Source organism: Leucoraja erinacea, chromosome 20 (genome assembly GCF_028641065.1).
Source record: "Leucoraja erinacea ecotype New England chromosome 20, Leri_hhj_1, whole genome shotgun sequence".
In the NCBI taxonomy this organism is placed as follows: Eukaryota; Metazoa; Chordata; class Chondrichthyes; order Rajiformes; family Rajidae; genus Leucoraja; species Leucoraja erinaceus.
Window position 1 is genome coordinate 11,182,851 of NC_073396.1, and position 20,521 is coordinate 11,203,371.

The 20,521-nt window shown below is 38.4% G+C and overlaps 1 protein-coding gene across 5 annotated transcripts in view; it reads left to right on the forward strand.

Moving 5' to 3' along the window:
- unkl (unk like zinc finger) overlaps positions 1–18,439 on the forward strand; it is a 69,589-nt gene extending 51,150 nt beyond the window's left edge. For all 5 annotated transcript variants that reach the window (XM_055651248.1, XM_055651249.1, XM_055651250.1 and 2 more), the window contains 5 exons: positions 4,262–4,354; positions 4,924–5,136; positions 8,671–8,873; positions 9,556–9,813; positions 10,826–18,439. In XM_055651248.1, the coding sequence (XP_055507223.1) occupies positions 4,262–4,354; positions 4,924–5,136; positions 8,671–8,873; positions 9,556–9,813; positions 10,826–10,981 (923 nt within the window). In that variant the 3' untranslated portion in view covers positions 10,982–18,439. The remainder of the gene's footprint in view (positions 1–4,261; positions 4,355–4,923; positions 5,137–8,670; positions 8,874–9,555; positions 9,814–10,825) is intronic.
- Positions 18,440–20,521: the final 2,082 nt, after the last annotated feature.

Consider the following 20,521-nt stretch of genomic DNA (forward strand, 5'->3'; position numbering starts at 1 on the left):
GTTGATTGAGGAAAGAATGTAACCTGTTCTATAACATAAATAGATTAGGTTTAGAACTCTGCAAACAAGCCACATATTTAAAGATTATTTTAAATATAGGAAAGTGTTGGTTTTTGGTCAAACATTATTAATGTGAAGTTTCATATTAAATCTTGATATTTTATTTTTGCATCAAAAATGTTGTACTGAAGAGTGAGTGACTGAGTTAGCTAATGTGCCAGTGCTGTTTGCGCTGCTACATTAGGCCTTTGTGGTTTGAAGGGGAAGGCCCGGTGTAAGTCACAGATGGGGGGGACTGTACTTGGTGTGTGTAGAGTGAAACGGGACATAATATGCAGTATGTGGTAGGCCTGCAGCACTCGCTGTTGAAACATCTGAATAAATAAACATGATGTAGGTGAGATAGCAGGAGGGTGGGCATCATGCTTGCAAATATGCACCAGTGATGCCTCTGGATAATGGCTAGAAATAATTAATTACATTTGATAGTCAGCAACCCCAGTTTGCTCGAAGGTATTTGAACATTTTTTTTCGTCTGGGTATTTTACTGTAATATAACATAGAATTGATGCTGATTCAGTCCTTTATGTAACACTAGACCAGGTGTGGACCCGTTGGGCCTGTCGCCCAAGGCAATATTCCACCACTGACCCATAGCCCCCAACTCTGCAGGTGCGGCTAACGGGTTCCCGTTTTGACGCGAGTCACGGCAACCCTCCCCCAACAGCGCGGGCGCGGCAGACAAGTGGGAGCGCGATTGCGATGTTTTTGAAGTTCAAAATGTCAATAACTTGTAAAAAAAATAAGATCAATGTGAACACATCTCACTCTTCCTCTTCAGTCCCCTATTCCCCTCCTCCATTATCCTCCCTCTCCCCACCCTCCACCAACACTCCTCTGCTTCCTCCTCCCCTCACTCCCTCCCTCCCTTCACCCCTTCTCCTCCTCCCTTTACCCCTTCCCCTCCTCCATTACCTCGCCATCCCTCTTCCTACCTCTATCCTCTTCCATTCCCCCTCATCCCCCAGCACTTCCTCCCCCTCCTCTTCACCCTCCCTCTTCTTTCCCCTCTCCTCACTCCCTCCCTCACCTCTCCCTCCCTCTCCTTTCCACGACACTCAATCACTCCCGCCCTCCCTTCATAACCCCTCTCCCCTCCTCTCCCTCTATCCTCCTGTCCCCCACTCCTCACCTCCTCCCTATCCCACCTTCCACTCTCCTTCCTCATCTTCCCCACTGCCCTCCTTTCCCTCTATCCCCACTCCCTACCTTCCCCCACTGCCCCCCTCCTCTCCCTCCCCCCCCACCCTCCCCCCCCCGCCCTCCTCCCCTACACTCACTCCCCACAATGAAAATCACGATTCAAAAAAAAAAAGAAATTCTCAATGAAAACCACATTTTTCCTTTAAAATATCCTAACACAATGTTAGCTGTGAATGAAAATGGAATTTGATTAAAACTGATTTATTTTTTATTTTTTTTTTTTTGAAAATCGCTATTTCCGGGATCCCATCGTGACGTCGTACGCGGCTAACGGATGATATTTTTTCATTATAAATGGCACAGATGATCATTGGGACCCTGATTGTACCCGTTCATATATTTTAAATGCACTAATTGACCTAGTGCAATGTCTAGTTATTAAAAACCTGGCGTGGGAATGGTAATTATCAGCTGTGTTCTTTGATGACTGTTACCATGACTTTAATTTCTATCACTGGTCTAGAATAAACCAAAAAACTTTAATCTGAAGCTGTTGAAAGTCTTTTTTAGTTTAGTTTAGTTTATTGTCATGCGTACAGTGAAAAGCTTTCGTTGCGTGCTAACCAGTAACCAGTTTTTTTTTGTTGGTACCAGTGGAAATACAGTGGGCAATTAAGGGTTCATTTAGCTTTTGATTCTGAAATTCCGTAAATGGTTTTACCTTTATTGTGGCGCAGTTAATGTTTCTTTCCCTCCATTATCTCAACATCCCTTGCAGCCCTATTTGCCCCGCCTCCAATCAACTCTGATCTTGGGTTAGGAACCGTATAGAAAATGGATATAAATATGGAGACAATTTAACTGTTTAGCAATTGCCTGAGGCGAGCATTCAAATCTCAACGTGGCAGCTGTGGAATTTAAATTAATCCAATAATCTGGAATTTGTGCAAGGAAAAGAAAACCCACCTTTAGTTAATGATCACCATGTAAGATACTGAATTGTCAATTAAAAAAAAAAACTATCTGCCTCATTGATGTCCTTCAGGGAAAGAGATCTTCCATCCTCACACATCTGACCCAAATATCCAACCAGACCCACTCTACTTGACTGACTCTTACATGCCCTCTGAACTCACCAACAAACCATTCAGTTAAGAAGGAATTCACCACTCCTTTAGAAGGTAATTATGATTGGGGAAATAAATTCTGCCAGCATCATCCCGATGTCAAAAATTAAGTTTAAAAAATAAATGAAGGTGCTGGTTTTGTTCCCCGTCCTATTCTGAATTTATTTGTCTCAACTAGAAAGATTGTAGGCTCATGAAGTTGGTCTCTTCTCTATTTGGGTCATGTTTTATATCACTCCCTATTCTAAAAGGATGTAGGTGGTTATTTGATGAAAATTTGTTGTACAGACCAAGCACTCATTTACACTATTATTCTTTCCCCATTTTCATCATCACTCCTCCCCGCCCACAAACTTTGCTACTCAGCTATGTAGTAGGGATAATTTACCTTGGTGAATTAACTTGCTAGCCCGTACGTCTTTGCGATCTAGGGAAACTTGTGCAGTCACATGGAAAAAGTGCAAATCTCACACACACAGCACCAGATAATTGAACCTGGGCCGCTGGAGCAGTGAGGTAGCAGTTTACTAGTGTTCTGCCCTGTGACTCCTTCCTTGATCTCCCTCTGAGCTATAGGGTGATTTCACTAAAGGTCACAGGAGCGTGGCTCCGCACCCACGTGACCAAACTTCTCAGGTGGAGGACACATCCGGGTCCCGGTACATGTTAGTGGATGGGAAAAATCGCATTTTCCCACCCGTTAAAAACATAGAAAACGGCTGAGCTTTTACTGTGACTCCTTCCTTGATCTACAGGAAAAAAAAAGATAGCAAGAGCTAAATTGGCTAAGGTTTTTTCCAACGGAAGTCTCCATTGTTGCCGAGGATATTTAAAGTCCAGTCAATATCGCGCTACTTTCACCAAAGTAACTGATTCCTTTTATTCATTTGTTAGATGAGAATTTTTGTTCAGTAAAAGTTCAAAAGCCTAATTCCAGGTTGGTTTTAACATGCAAAGTCAAAACGCCCTGAAGCTTCATTTCCAATATGATAAACTATCAAGTTTGTACAGATTTCCGAGATGCAAGCTAAGGATTTTCTTATGTCAGTTATTAGGACATTTATTTTCAAAATATATTTCTCAATCGCGTTTAAACCAACTTATGTAATTAAATGTGATTAAACAGGAATTGAGAAATATCTTTGGCAAATTTCCATGTCCTAATTTGTCCAACTGACAGCTGATAATATCACTTCCTTCTCATCTGAGTGAAATTTATTTTGATTGAATTTTCATTATTTAAATGGTATGGTTTCTGTTTGATTTTGCAGTACATGGCCGATTTGAATTTTTTGGCATTTAAAATGTTCATCTAACAAATGAATAAAGACCAAAAAAATTGTGCTCTTAACTATGAAACCACCATGCGAATTTAGTATCGGCAGTAATTTGTGACTTTGGCTCTTTATCACTCATGTTCTTTAAACATTTTGAGGTTTCATCTAATATTTGAAGTTTCTCATTTCCCAATCAATGTCCCGACAACAGAGCAAAATCATTGCAGAGTTCCGGTGGTATCCACTCTCAGACTCGCAGTGAGATTGGCAAGTTCCATTAGCAGAGGGAGGGAGGGGAGTGGATTTTTCTTATGTCTTATTTCTTATTTTCAACTATAGAATGTGAGCTCCAACATTTCCACATTTATCTTGTCTCTATGATTTTCTGATTTGACTCATTTAACCGAATTTCTTTTCCTCCCTTAGGTTCTGCTTTAGATCTTCATTTTGGTGACGTAAATGTTGCATCTCTTGACAAAGCAAAAATTAGAGGATCCAAGATGCAGTGAGATTGGCAAGTTCCATAGCAGAGGGAGGGGGGGGGGGGGGGGGGGGGGGGGCTGAACTAAGAATGTAGCTCCAACATTTCCACATTTAAGTCTCTATGATTTCTGATTTGACTCATTTAACCACCAATTTCTTTTCCTCCCTTAGGTTCTGCTTTAGATCTTCATTTTGGTGACGTAAATGTTGCATCTCTTGATAAAGAATTAGAGGATCAAGATAGTAGTGACATAGGATTAAAAGGTAACCACTGAAAAGTAATTTCATCTCTCACCAACACATCTACATTTACATCCAGGTCATTTATATGTATCACAAACAGCAGAGATCCTAATACAGATCCGTGCAGAATTCCACTGGTCGCAGACTCCAGCAAGAATACCTTCCATCACAAATCCTTGTCTTCCATGACTAAGACAGTTCTGAATCCATACAACCAAGTCATTGTGAATGCAGTACATCTTAATCTTCTGGATCAGCCAACCACGAGGGACCTTATCAAGCGCTTTACTAAAAATCCAATGTATACAACATCCACTGACCTCCCTGCATCATTCTTTTTCATCATCTCAAAAACCTCACCAAGTTAGTGAGACCTGTTGTGTACAAAGCCATGCCGGCTATTCCTAATTAGCTGTTAAAGTGGCAAAATAGTTGTGCTCATGCACTCCAATTCTTAACTGAACACTGAGCGGCTTATGCCATAGATCAAATAACAATGCTCGTTGGAAGCATTAACTTTTGTAATGTACTGTATCTCCCTGACATCGTTGAAATTATTTTTTTCCAATACATTTATTTTGCATTCACAGGTCAGAGACTATTGGGCAGTTCGGCTCCTGTAAATATTCCAGGATCTCTAGCTCGTTCTTCTTCTTTGCATTCTTCGTCCTCCTTATCTGCCTCTCCACTTGGTTCCCTTTCCCAATCTTTCCTTTCATCCAGCATGGCTCCACAGCAGCAGCAGCAATCAAAATCTGAGCATACTCTCCTAGGTACTTCAGCTTCCTCGCACAGTTCCTTGGGTAAGTTATTGTAACATTTCCTGCATCTCTTTTATGCATTTTGACTTTAATGGTTTTAAATCTACCAATATATTTAGAATAGTTCTTGCATTTTTTCAGTAATACTTGTTATTCATTATTTGTGGTCTTATCAAATAATGCTTTCTTGTGTAATGTACTGAAACAGTCTTTGAGGACCAAACCATGACATCCTGTGTAAATCAGCATGCATTTAGATCTTGGGTCCTTGTAATGTCAGCATACGTGTTATCATAGTCTATAAAATCACAGAATTGTTCCTGCAGTGGTGGTGGCAATTTCCCCATTATGTCCTAATTTTCTCATAGAGTAATCTATTCAGTCCTTCTGCCCTGTTCTTTTCTCATAGATATGGAAAAATATTGTACGTCAGATCCCTATAAAGGTTTCTTTGAAAACCCTGATTACCACCATCCTCACAAGTGGTGAGCTCCCAATCATAAACATACTCTAGTGTATATTGAAGGAAAACTCCTCGCATCGTCCTTGGTGTCACTTTGAATTGATGTCACCTGCTTCTCTAAACATCTGCTGATTGTTCCCGCTTCTCCCCATTTGCCCTCTCTACGTTTATCATGCGTCTGTTCATATTTGTCAAAATTCCTTTTAAACTTTGCTTCAAGTAGGATCCCATTTTCCTCAGTCTAATCTTACAACTGAAATCTTTTTTTCGTGAGACCATTCTAGCACATCTCTTCCATATCATTTTAGGCCTGTGTGTGCTTCGTAAAGTGTGGTGACAATAATTATATTGGATACTGGTATTTTATGATGACCCAATATACTTTCCTGCTGCATGCCTCTATGAATTCCAGGATCCCATGTGAAAATTTTAATAAAAATTGGCAATCTGCCATAAAACCAGAAAATGCTTATCTGGGCAGCATTCGTGGAAAGAAAAAGTGAATTGAAGTCTCCTGACCGACAACATTAACGGTTTCTCTTTCCACAAATGCTGTCTGACCTGCTGTGTGTTTCCAGCATTTTTTTTTTGTTTCATTCCAGGATCTGATATACTTCAATCCCTCCCTGAATGTGTCCTACCACCTTCAAGGATTTTGGGTTCCTGCACTCCTTTAAACCTGTGCTTTTAGTCTACATTATCTCTAATGTCTTTCTGCCAAAATAAGTCACTTCATATTTCTCTTATATTTCACTTCTCACTCTTCACCTGTCACAACTCTGTAACTCGGAGGATATGGAAATTACAGCAAGATACACCATCATGAGGGAACTTGGTGAGGTGGATGTGGAAGAGGATGTTTCCTGTAGTAAGATAATGTAGAACTAGAGGTCTTTATTTGCACAAGCAAGCCAGATGAAGCACCATTTTTTTCTGAGGTTTAAGTTTTGGAACTCTCCCTCAAATGATGGAAGCAGTGTTCAAATACTTTTAAGGCAGAGATGGATAGATTATTGACAAGCAAGAGGCAATAAGGTTACTAGGTATTGGTAGAATTATATAATTGAGATTGCTATCAGATCAACTGTGATCTTATTGATTGGCAGAGCAGGCTTAAGAGGCCAATTGCCTTGCTCCTGCTGCCAATCCATATATTCTATGTGCACAAAAAGCTGGAGTAACTCAGCGAGTTAGACAGCATCTCAGGAGAAAAGGTATACGAGATGTTTTGGGTTGAGACCTTTTAGACTGAGAGTCAGGGGAAAGAGAAACGAGTGATAGAGACTCGGTTGGGGGGGGGGGGACGACACAAGAGATATATATGTCTGACTCCGACCAAAGAAGGCCCGAATGTCACCTGTTCCTTTTCCCGAGAGATGCTGTTTGATCCATTGAGTTACTATAGCTTTTTGTCTATCTTTGGTTTAAACTAGCATCTGCAGTTCCTTCCTACATATTCTATGTGCACATTCATCCAGGGACACCAGATTTTGAAGTCTCACCCATTTTCTTTGTGAGAACAGCTTGCTCTGAAACCTTTGAATCTCTGCCTCTCATTGTTCCGGCACTGATATATCTTTAATTATTTCTGCTTTGCCGCTGTGTCATTGCATAAGTTGTCCTGACCTTTATGCCCTTCATCTGCTTAAGACTTACTGACTTTTATGTCAACTGGCATTATTTTCCTGTGATTTACAATTGTCCATCTTACTTTCCTTTTTACCTCTTTCAATTTGCTGTGTTCTGCCCAGTTCTCACTTAAATCCTTCAAATAATTTGTATCATACACCTTTTTTTGTTTTATTCTCTATGTTCTGCCTCCTTTGTCATCCAGGGAGCTCTGGCTTTGGTTCCCCTAGCTTTGACCTTTGTGGGAATGTAAGTAACCTCTTCTCGAAGCACCTCTTTAACAATTTTATTTTCCATTCCCGTTATATCTGCCACATGAACTTGGCGAGATTGCCACATGAACTTGGCCAGATTTCCCCCTTGGTTAGCCCTCCTCCATTCAAGTTATGATTTAGATTGAGAGGGGGTAAGAAATAATTTAAGCCTTTGATATTGTTTATAGTCACACGTCCACATGGCTAGCCATGAATTCCGTGGAAATAGATCCACCAATACACTATATAAGGTAAAAAAAACTACGGATCAAGAAGGTTCTCTTGAACAAATCTTAGTAACTCCTCCTTTACTCTGCCTTGGTAATTGAAGATTTGTGATATCTTTACATGCACATCAATCTGTTCTGGTGATTTCCTTTAGCTTCCTCTCACGATTTGCCATTTACAGAATATCCCTAAAAGCTTCATTGTGTCCTCTTCCTTAACTCATCGTTGACTCGCTCAAGGGTGACCCCTCTCTCCTGACAGCGTTATTGTGACAACTCTTCTATAATTATGTTTCAATGGTATCACCTTGCTTGCTTTTCTGCATATCTGTATCTATAATTCTAAAATGTCCTATTCTACTTTTTGTTTTCCAAGCCCTGTGTCAATTATTGTTGCAGCACCACATTTCTCGCATCTCTATTTATGCCTGCAGCTCACTTTGTGCATTATACATTCTTTCTAAACCCTTGATTATCTTCTCAGTAGACTCATTTAATTTGCTCGAACCTCAAGACACTCCTACTTCCCACTGTCATTCAAACTGCCACTTCCACTCCCTTATGTCACTTGTTCCTCACTTTTTCTTCTGCATACTGGTACCTGTCCTCCTGCTGACTTAGACTTATGGTAGAAACACTCTCTCAAATTTGGCTAATGTTGATACTTGAGTCATGGAATTGGATGAAGGGAGAAATAGAGCACAGAACTGGGTTAAGGAGCTTGAGAGTGCAGTACTGGGTGAGAGGGCATAGCACTGGATTGTGACTTCAATAGGACAAAACGGTACAATGCCTTTAATACAAAGAAATTAGGCAAATTAGCCACATTAATATTATTAGCAATGTAGAGAATGAATGCAGGAAGCTTTTACTGCCATGCTGATTTTCCTTCAGAGCCATGTTTTGTGGATGATGGGGCACCAGTATCAGAACCTGCATGTTATCTTATTGTCCCTCTTTCCCCATTGAATTGTGCATTTGAAATCTGTTTTCCTTCCATTAGGTTTGAATGGTGTTTCTGGAAGCATCTGGGATCATTTTGTTAGTGGTAATTTCTCTCCCAGTCCATCCCCTGTATTCAGTAGTAGTGCCACAACCACCACTGCTGGCTCTAGCAACAGTGAGCTCACCAGAGTGCGGAGAGAACTTGAGGAGGCAAAACGGAAGATCAAACAGTGGGAAGACTCTTGGCAGCAAGTGAAGCAGGTGGGTGTGAAGGGGGTAGGCATGCATTTCCAAATCTTTGGAACAAGTTCTTTAGCGCTCTCCTTCCAACCAGATAATGGATAAATGCTGCAAATTACTAGGAAATAAGTCATGAGATTGCACATTTAGTAATGAATGTGTTTGATTTGCCTGAATGGTGGGAAGAGAATGTAGAAATGTTGTCAGTGGTGGGATGGCTCATACTTAAGAGAGACTTGCATGGGTTTTATGCGAGTCATAATGTCTTCTCAATCTAGCTTATCTGTTAAGTTGTGATCATGGATGTGTGCTGTTGCTATTGCGTGATTCCATGTAATAAACTAAAATTTGGTATCCTTTGTAACAAACCATGTAGCCAAATGGCTATAACTGAACAGTTAAATGACAATAACTGAACAACCATTCTCATTGATACCATCACACCAGAGATTGACTTTACATTAGTGTTTCTGCAAGTGTCTCACTTAGAACTTTGCATTGGTAGTTCTTTGCTTCAGCCAATAATTCAATTAGTGAAATGTTGCTTCTCCAATCCCAGATTGAATGGAAAGATCATGAATTCGTGTTGGGCTGTGGATACAGCATTTTTCAAAAATACAGTTGCTTTTGAGGATGAATTAAAGTTCATTAGAGTTGTGTTTTTCTTCCTCTGCTTGTTTTATGACATTGTTTCTGTAATCAGGCATGTGATGCGTGGCAAAAGGAAGCTCAGGAAGCCAAAGAAAGGGGGAAAGTGGCTGATACCGACCGGCAAGTAGTAATACAACAGAAGGAAGAAGTGGATAAACAGCTAAAAAAGCTTCAAGAGGATTTCGATGCTTTATGTCATTCTCCAAACTTTCCCCTTCTTAGAAACTTTGGGGACATAGACAAGCTTCCTTTACCTAAGCTTCATTCTATACAAAGCCAATTACGTGCTGATTTGGACCTTGTAGATGGGGTGAGTTGGAACTTGTATTTAGCATGTAGAAAATAAAGCCGTAAAGTATATACGCCTAAAAAAAAAAAAAGCCTACTGCACTAATCCATTCTAACTTTGAAAGTACGTTACTTTATTTACCAAACTAAGAATTTGGGATCCAAAGTATGACTGATTCTTTACGTAGCAGGAAACCATCAGTTTAATCTGGGATTAATTAGCTGATTTCTAGTCAACATATCACTACTGGGACAGAAGAGAACACATGGAGTTCCCACTCCATATTGCTATATAATTGTTGGAAGTGTGTGTTTGATTTGCATGCGTGCATGCATATGTGGCATTTTGTCCTGTATTGAATAGCACTTGCACAAATAATGAAACCCTGGCAGTGAAGAAATAACCAATGAATGCTGTCTTAAGGACTGCACCGCAGTGAGAGTTAGCAACCTGTGTGGAGTAAGGCAATGATAATATCCTGTTTTAGACCAAAACCTTGTAATTAGCTACTCATCTTTTCCCTTGTGCTCAGAAAGTGGAACCTGAACAATGAAGCTTTTTATTTTGGTTACCATCAACTGAAATCAGACATGTTATTTGACCAGACCTTCAGGCCATCAGGTTCCATTAATAGTAGGTACACAAAAATGCTGGAGAAACTCAGCGGGTGCAGCAGCATCTATGGAGCGAAGGAAATAGGCAAAGTTTCGGCCCGAAACGTTGCCTATTTCCTTCGCTCCATAGATGCTGCTGCACCTGCTGAGTTTCTCCAGCATTTTTGTGTACCTTCGATTTTCCAGCATCTGCAGTTCCTTCTTAAACACAATCCATTAATAGTAGGACTGTGATAGTTTGTTGAAAGTTGAGGGGATGGGATTAATAGATATTGAGCTTGTAATGAACAAGAATATTTATTGCATCTTAACTGCATGCAAATCTTTTTTTAACAAGCTTAAAAAACTATGTAGAATGTTATAAGCTTCACAAAGAAATTGCTATATTCAAATCACAATTTATTTTTCATTCAATACAGGTAATATATCAGCTCCAGTCGAAGAAATGCATTGTATGCCAGGAACGTGACCGTTCTATATTACTCCAGCCTTGCCAGCATTATGTCCTCTGTGAGCACTGTGCACCTAATAAAATTGAATGTCCCTATTGTAAAACTAAAGTAATGAACTGGTGATGAATATATTCCAGGTACATGGAACTAGCCTTTTGAAGAACGACTACACTATTCTAACAAATCAAAGCTGTAGTGCCCCCCTTCATATTGGAAATATTTAAAATTACGCAGTGAGTACATCCTACCCTACAAAATACAGCATTTGTTTCTGTATTTATTTACTAATTATTTTAATACATATAAACTCTTCTCTTTTCCCTGGGAAAACTTGCAATATGCATCTTGGTAACCCAGTTATTCACAGTAACTCATTTGGTCTTTTCTTAAGCACGTTTAGCTATACAGTTTGCTTTAGTCTGACTGACGTGCTTTTTAGACTGTTGCTGCATTTCCATCACTTCTGAGTTTACAACTGGACCCTTACCGCATGCATTCAGAAAGAAAAATTGAAGTAAACTCTAGGCACTTCAGATATCAAGTTCTAGTGTAGGATCGACTTGCTGTGTGTTTCCAATGAATACTGCATGCACAGCACTGCAGCTTTAGCATTTTTATGTTCTAGTATTTTACATATAAAATTTTAAAAGAAAAAAAAGACTAGGTTATGTGAAGAGGTTTAATTTCCTGTAAAGCACTTTGTTAACCTGGGTTTTTTTTCCGTTTAGAGGTTATAATAAATTGCTTTCAAGCTGCTTTGTAGTTTTTTTCAGAATATGTGATGATATAAAGCTTTGTATGTGTACTGTGAAACCTATTAATAGATATTTGGTATTCCAATTCTTACTGTTAAATCATAGTAAAGTGAACATTGTTAGATTTCCTATTCTAATTAAGTACAATTATAAATATTAGTATTGTGCAACTTGCTAGGATTTTTACATTTTTCAATTTATAAATTAAATGCAAACTTTTAATGCTTAAAAGGATAACCAGCAGCAATTTCATACAGGCACATATGCTAAACTAAGCAAACAAATAGTCTGAAGATAAGTTTGCTATTTTATATAATAAAATGAACCGGTCTTTTTTTTTCTCCAAAGTGAGCTGTGTTGACCAGCTTGTGGTTGGAGATTTTGTAGCTAGCATCATGAAAGTTTTTAATGAGTTGTTTCTTTTCTTCTCTGTTGGTGCAACTCCTAGCCTTGTAAGTATTTTAAATGATTATCTAATTTCTGGCCACTGTTACCAAGTGCCTTCTGCCTTGCCTAAATCTAAATTGCAATGACAACTTTTGTCAGACAGGCAAAGGTACTTTGATGTGAGATCTTTGCACTGATTATATATACACATGCGCGCACACACACACACACACACACACACACACACACACACTTTAAATATATAATTAATGCGAAAATACAGACCAGCTTTCTCTTAACTGAAAAGAGGTAAGGTGCATAAAATTCAGGATGAAACCATACTGATAGTGGATGTTTTGAAATTTCCACCACTTCTTGTTCTGTGATTTTTGAGTATACTGTTACTGGAGGGCTAAGACGTGTCCTCTCCTTTACATTGGTCACTTGATTGAACAGCATTGTTTGTACGTTATAATTAAGAATGAAAAAACTGACCTATTACTGTGTTGATTTAAATTATTTGTCGTCATTTCTTGTCATTCTGTATTAGAAGTCCATTGATAATATTGCCAACAAAGTGTTGAAATGCCGATCAGCGATGTTCACAGAAACTAGTGTAGTTGAGTGAATGGATCATGAAATGCCGTCATTCATGAATTGTATACAGATCTCTGTATTTTTTAAATCTGGTTTGCATTGGGACGTGAGTATTGCTAAGCGCCACATGCAAATGGAGAGAAGCCCTGGTCCTTGCTGGAATATCCTTGCGTCATAACCTAGGGAGTGCCATAAAAAATTGATAAAGTCCAGTTCTGAGTAGAAGCGAATGGTTATAGTCTTGAAAACTAATGTCACAAGCAATGTTATTTAAACTTACACCAGATCAGCTTGCTGGCTTAAAAGAAATTCAAACTAAGGCAGGAGCTGAAAACAATTTTTAAGAATGTTAACATAACATGTAATCAACACAACTTTAATTCTCATTTGTCTGTTATATAATTATGGCTTTATGCAAAAAATCTTTAATTTATGTGAATATCAATTGTATTTTAAATATTGAATTAACATACCCAGGGGGGAAAAAAACCTTAAAAGCAGTCCGAATTAATTATTTAAATGTAAAACAAAGAACTGAAGATGCTGGTTTATACAAAAGATAGACACAAAGTGCTGGAATAACTCAGCTGGTCAAGCAGCATCTCTGGAATAAAAGGATGGGTGACATTTCGGATTGGTGCCCTTCTTCTGACTATGGAACTGATTAGTGAGTTAAGCGTTCATACCTCTGGGTTATTGGTATCTCAAGCAAATTTTGCTTGAGTAGCTTACAAACCAGTGGTATGAAAGTTGAATTCTCTCATTTTAAGTAACTTCTACCTTCACTCTTCCCCCCCCCCCTTCCTCCACCCTAGTTGTTTAACCAGTTCAACGGTTCACCATATTGTATCCCTCTTGAGATCAAGCCTTCCATGGCCAACAGTGGCCTACCAGGCACCACCCTGCTTGAGGTCATTTGTGGCCGATTTCCAGTTCTTCATCACCCCACCTCCTAGTTTTATTCTGAAGAAGGCTCCGACCCAAAACGTCACCCATTCCTTTTCTCCAGAGATGCTGCCTGACCCGCTGAGTTACTCCAACACTTTGTGTCTATCTTAATTTAAATATTCCTTTTTGGACTTAAGTTAACAATTCTCTATCAAGGGTGGGTATATTGTTGATAGTCTAGTGACCTAACTCTGTATAGTACTTTGAACTAAATCCAGTGGTTCAAGACCAATTTCATAGCACATGAAACACACTGCCATTAACCTTTCAATGCATTTGTATGGATGCAGTAAACCAAGCAAATTGTGCTCTGGTACACTAGATTTGGAGACTGTTTTCATCGTGTCATTTAACTCGGGTTTGAATGTATGCACATCAATGTTAACATTCCAACTAATGGGAAATGCATCTCGGGTAATACAAATTTACCATGTGAAATTCATTTAAAATCCCCATCTACCTAAACCTCAACCCCTCTACAAGCTCTAGAAGACAGGTATTGGCTATTGCTGGGCTATGTGCACAAACCGAACAAGCACTTGGCACTTTGGTGAAGCGTTATAATGGACTTCTGGATCACACATAGTCTTTGCCAAAGAACTTTTCTGTATAGCAATTTATTATCTGTAGTTTTAACATGTATATACTAAACGGTAGCTCGTTCTAGGCAGAATTGCTGAAACAGTGACCAAAATTAGAAATTTTAATTCTGTATCGTGTTATCAATAAGGGAAAAAAGATTCCACTTTTTGTATAAAAATGAAGCTTATCACATGAAATGCTCTTTGATCACAGACTGCTAACATTTCTTTAAAAAGAATGTAGATTGTGTGGAGTCCTGTGAATACAAGTTGTATTTGGGGAAATATAGCAACTTCACAGAAGCAGTTCAGAATTTGACGTTTACTTTCATCTATTCAAGATTATTGTGAAGAAAAATTTTGCTTGGTATTTTTTTTTTTCCCAAAAGAAATAGTGGCCATACGCATCAATGCTTAATTAAATTGCTTATAAGAATTTTGTAGGTTTTTTGTATTGATACATGTTAATGGTTAAGCCTATTACATATTAATGCTTGTGCACTATTGTTGGCATTCATGAGGAACTATGTAACTAAACTCGTTCATTACTGCATGAACTGTACTCTGCCATCATTGCGATGAGAAAACAATGATTTTGCAAAACAAACCCCATTTATTATCACTTTGTGGCTGGATATCCACCATTGATGATGCGTAGTGTCCATTGCATATTTGAATTCATTCACTTTTGACAAACGTAACAATTGGGCCAGAATCTAGTAAGTGGAAGGCAAAATGAGAGCTAATATAAATCAGTATTAAGAATTAATGTCACGTTAGAATAAGATTATCAATTAAGTCTAAAATTGAGACGCCAATTCCTTAACGGCCTTCTCAAAATACATCCATCAGCTGCCTTTGCCAAAGACCAGTAAAGATAACAGGAATGCCAGACTACTTGGTTTTATTGTTTTCGCCCTCCGTCACTTCAATCTTGTAGGTCAATTTTGCCACATATGACAATGTTATGCATAAAGCCCAATCGATTTGCTTAAAATTCCTAAGTGGAATATTTTGCAAACCTATGTTTCAAAGTTATGTCAACAGCCCGAACTTGCACTATCGCCCAGATGCTGTACACATTTTCATGATATAGTGAGTGGTCTGTTCTAGTTGAATTCTTGTCCGACCAGCTATCGATGTCAAATCTAACTTTGCATTTTCTGTTCTTTGCATCCATGTCAGATTTGTACCAAAGCTTGTGCATTACTGCAGCAATGAACAGTTTAGTCGCATTCTAAATCTACAGAGCACATGGGGATCAACCAAGCAGAATGCAGAATTCATTTCTATATCCGTTTCTTTCTTCCTAATCACTGTCAAAGCTATAAATGACAAAATATTTTACAGTATTTCGAATCAAAGGAGATGTATTCAGCAGAAACAAAATAGTGTGGAGGTGTGGGTCCGAAAAGTGCCCATTTGTCCATTGCTTCTTCCCCCCCCCCATTTATTCTCTGCAAGAAAGGGACTAAACTGGGACAGGGACCTGGACAGCTCCATTAGGTTTGGGAGATATCAAGTGATCCGAGACGGTGAAAGAGTATAAACTACTGCCTCACAACACCAGCTGACCACTTGCCCTATTGTTAACCCCACTACTTAGCACTATTGTTACTTCTGTGTAAGTGAGAACCAAATGACTTCCCATTAAAGCAAAATTGAAAATCCAAAGTTACAGTTGCAAAACATTTAATCAGAAACATGAAACTTTGGAACACAAATAATACAGTGAACTAGTGTTCAAGTCTTTTTCTTAGCTCCATGTTGATAGTGAAACGTAATTGTACATACTAAATGTAAATTTTCTCTTGCCTGCACACTATACTAGATGTTAAATGTGAAGTATGCACAGAAATAACCCATGGAATAAATTGTTTGCATTAATGGTGCCAAATTGATGGGGAAGTGTAAATGATCAACAAAGAGCATTTTGAAAGTAACTTAGTGCCAAAACTGCCTTAAGAGCCACTCAACCATTTAATGCCGAATTAAGATGCCCCCTTCCCTAAGAAACCAATTATATTTAAAACATTGTCTCAACAATGTCACAACAATATTTTGAATTTAAAAAATATCTGAACGTTGTCTGCTGTCCTCTATATTGAATGGACTAAAGTAGAATTTTAGGTTCAGTCATTCAAGACCAGGAAGGTGGTACAGTTGCATGCAGTGTGGTAACGAACGAATTGCTGAAATTCCCATAGTGAGTAGCTTGTCATTTGTTGTACAACGGTTGAAATTAATCTGTCCCAGGCATGTGAAGTCACTGAATGTGTGTTGGTATACAAACTTATTTCCCCATAAAACGGTTAACTGTAGTGTGCAATGTTTCCAAAATAAATTAGCATTCTGCACCAGCATGACATATTTCAAGAGTTGTGAAGTGCAAGGATATGTACCAAATGCTTAGAAGGTAGGATTAGGTGAGGCCACACTGTACAATTACCACAATCATGATGGGCTGCATTACCAACTATTTTACGATTGTTTTAAAATTATAACAATCTACAAGTATATTTAGTTCAGTGGGATCTCGGATGGTTGATGTGATTTACCAGCTGTATTTCTTCAAGCGGGCTAATTTAGTTTTATTGAGACAGGAAGGATAAAGTTAATTCCCAATTATATTCCGTGCCATTGCCTTTATTTGATACTTCTCTTTCCTCTTCGTACTTGGAGCTTTTGCTACTGGTTAATTATCTGTTAAGGGGATGAGATTAGTGCAGTTCCTTCACATTGATTACATCCCTTGAAGAATTCATTAGCTGTGCTCACAGACTTTCCTGTCAGCCCCCAGCAGAAGTGCTGTAATTCAGTATGTGAATATGCTTGTATCCTCCCTATGAGTGATATGCTTTGTTGCTCCTCAGTAATTGTGTTTTAAGGCTCACTTATTGTAACACATGCTTCAGTACAGACATCATTTGCTGCCATTCAATAAAAGTATTACATTCTGTGGCTGTTGCAGTAATAATAACTATTTTCTGCAGGGTTTGCAAAATGATTTAAATTGTTATATCTAATCAAGAATACAAATTTTAATGTGCTCGGCTTTGATTTATACAAAAATAAATTATTATGGACAAAAATAGTGAATCAATAATAAATAGTGAACATTTTAATTTTGTATTGCTTTACCCTAGAATTTTTAATTTTTAACTGCCAGAATTTTTCATTGAAAGAAATTGGATTTGGTGTATGATAGCCCATAATTGTCATATGGCAGATGTGGTGAGATGGCCAATGACAGAGCCTGTGACTAGCCATCTTGGACCTGACAGTAATAATGCATTGAAGTAAATGTATGGAGTAAAAGTGATTTCAGTCTTAAGATCATCATTTTACAGCAACATTTTAATTTCTGAGTGGGATTAGTTTCTATGTGAACACACTTTCAGAATCTTTATATGCAAGTTCCTCAGCCTGGGAAGAGCAATGAAATGGGAGGGGGGAAACTCATTTTCTCAGGGTATAAGGAACAATCTGTAAACCATTCTGTAGCTGTCAAGCTGCAATTTTAGATCTGTTTAATTTGTAAGCACTTTGAATGGGAATAATATGCCATGAATAACAGGCATGATGGGCTGTTAAAAAAAATCCAGCAAGTGGGTAGTTGTGCTAGTTTTTGTGCACATCACCACTTAATAGAAAATGAAATACCCAATTAGCCCCTTCCATTTATACCCCAATCATAAATAATTGTATACGTCTCTTGCAGCATTTTTGTTTAAATCAAGAGGGCATGCAAGACTGACCAGTCTCGAACTTTACACGGGTAGCATACAGCTAAACCAGTGAATAGTTACTTTGTATCTGTACAAATAATTAATTCAGCCATCGTGTTCTGGAATTTTGACATTCGAGAAAATCGTAAGGTGCAAGAATTCAGTGACATTACTGGCAAAAATGTAGTAACATATCCCTGACTCTGTGATTTATGTATTGATGTGGAATAGCTCATATCTTAACTAGTGTCTAAATATTACTGAAATATTGTCTTGGTATATTAATTTTTGTGGTCAAAGCAAGACCTTAATTGAATATTATGGGAATTTTTTTCATTTTGTGTATTAATTTATGGAAGCCTGTTGTATGCGGTCTAGGTGAGTGTACACAAACAATGGCGATCTGAATGGAATGTTCTTATATAAGGTATTTATAAATGCATAATCATTTTACTCTAGTTCATTGTTTAAATTGTTAACACTTGTTAAGATTTTTACACTATAGCATTTATGCAGTGGTTTACAGAATTCATGGAATTATTTTTATTATCAATATGGGAATTAAAATAATTTTTGATCCTCAAACTGCTATTATCTTGTCTTCTGGACTCCTTTTATTCTTGACTTTTAAACAAGAAATAGATTCTGTGCAACTTCATCCTTTTTCACTTGTTTTATCCAACTGCCTGTGTTCTGCGCTGAAATTTGGGGTTCACTTGGCTGCTTTTTTTTTTTTTTTTTTTAAGTCTAGTGAGTGGGTCATTGAGTACCTTATCCCCTCTTCACTAATGCAGAGCTGAAAAAGTTACTTATCTTAACTACTAAACCAGGTTCGCTTCTTAATAAACAGACACCACACAAACGGTTTGGTAGACCAGTTCAAAACTTTACTTAACATCGGCCGATGGAAGGGAGGGAGAACTCCAGTCAAGTGACCAACACAGACACTTGACTGTCCTCAGTCACCTTCCCTGAACAACAAATTACAGAGGCTTTAAATAGTTTTTTTGTCCCCTTATACATTCCACGATTAGTATGGTTCTGAAAAGGGGGATGGGAATGACCTTTAACAAGTTTGCCTTATCTCCAAATAGTCACCACCCTAGCTCTCTTTGAGGGGGCTGCATTTGGTATCATAAACATAGGTCATTTATTTACAAAAGAACTGGCTATTTCGCTCTTCCTTTATTGTCCCCATAAACATTGGTTTATGCATCTCACTTCAAAGTGACCAGCTATCTAATCTAGCTCCTTTGGGAGGTGTTATCACACACCCCGCAACCTGAAACTCCTTTAAGCTGTGTGGTCCTTTCAGCTAAAACTGCTTCATCAGAGCTAACTTAGTAGACAGAACTAAAGACAAAATAAGTTTGGGGATTCTGGTACATATTCTATTCTGAGGGGGAGGGAATGACCCAAGTTTTCCTTTAAGTATATTCCTTTTCAGGGGGCTGCAAGTATGAAACATAATTCGTCCGATGCAGATCACCTTGGTTTCCAATATAGCCTTTTCAATCTACTAAACCAGATTGGAGGTGACAGCAGCTTCCAAAAGAAATTTTGTATATTTTTCAATGCTGAACATAATTAGGCAGATAGGAGATTTTCAATATAGCAGTTCAATCTACTAAACCAGATTGGAGGTGACAACAGCTTCCAAAAGAAAGTTAAATAGTTGGGGGGGGAGGGGGGGGGTTCAATGTCACATCAATGTTGGTAGCACAACGTTCTGCACTCTGGGGGTTGAGATGCTAACGTAAGCATAAAAATACTGACACACCATACTGACTTTGTTCCATGAAGCAAGTAGATGCAATGGTATATGTAGTACAAGAGCGAATACTGAAAATTCTCTAACATCATATTTAAAAAAATGCTTTTTATGCCAATCATACAGCATGGAAACAGGCTTTTCAGTTCTGGTACATGCTCACTATTATCCCTGTCATAGCTTGGTTTATTTGGCCCACATTCCTCTAAACTTTCCTATTCACCTACTTGTCCAAATTACTTTTAAATATATATTATTATACCTGCCTCAACTACTTTCCATGGCAGTTCATTCCACATAGCATCTTCCCTGTGTGGATAGTTGCCCCTCCCATTCCTATTAATATTTTCCCCTCTTGCCTAACATATGCCTTCTAGTAGCATACCTTGGGTAGGCAAAACACAGAATTTCACTATGACTTGTCACGTGACAATGTATTCATTCAAACAACAAACTGCAGATTCTGGTTGGTGCAAATGGACACAAAGTGCTGGAGTAACTTCAGGTAGCATTGCTGGAGAACATGGATAGGTGATATTCTGGGTAAGACTGACCCTCTAGTTCTTAATTTCCCCTACCCTGGAGTGAAAAGACTGCATTCTCCTTATCTCTGCCTCTCATCATTTTTGTACATTTCTATAGTTGGCCAAAACTGAACACTATGCTCCAAGTGTGGGGCTACCAGCATCTTCTACAATTTTAACTGCCACAAGCTGCCTTCACCACTCTAATCTACGTGCAATGTCACTCGGGGAATTATGCACCTTAAATCCTAAATCCCTCACCTTTACAGCACTTGCAGGATCTCCACCATTTACTGTAAAGTGTTCTGCCCTGATTCGAATTACTAAAATGCAACACTCATTTAATGGAATTAAACACCATTTGCTATTCTT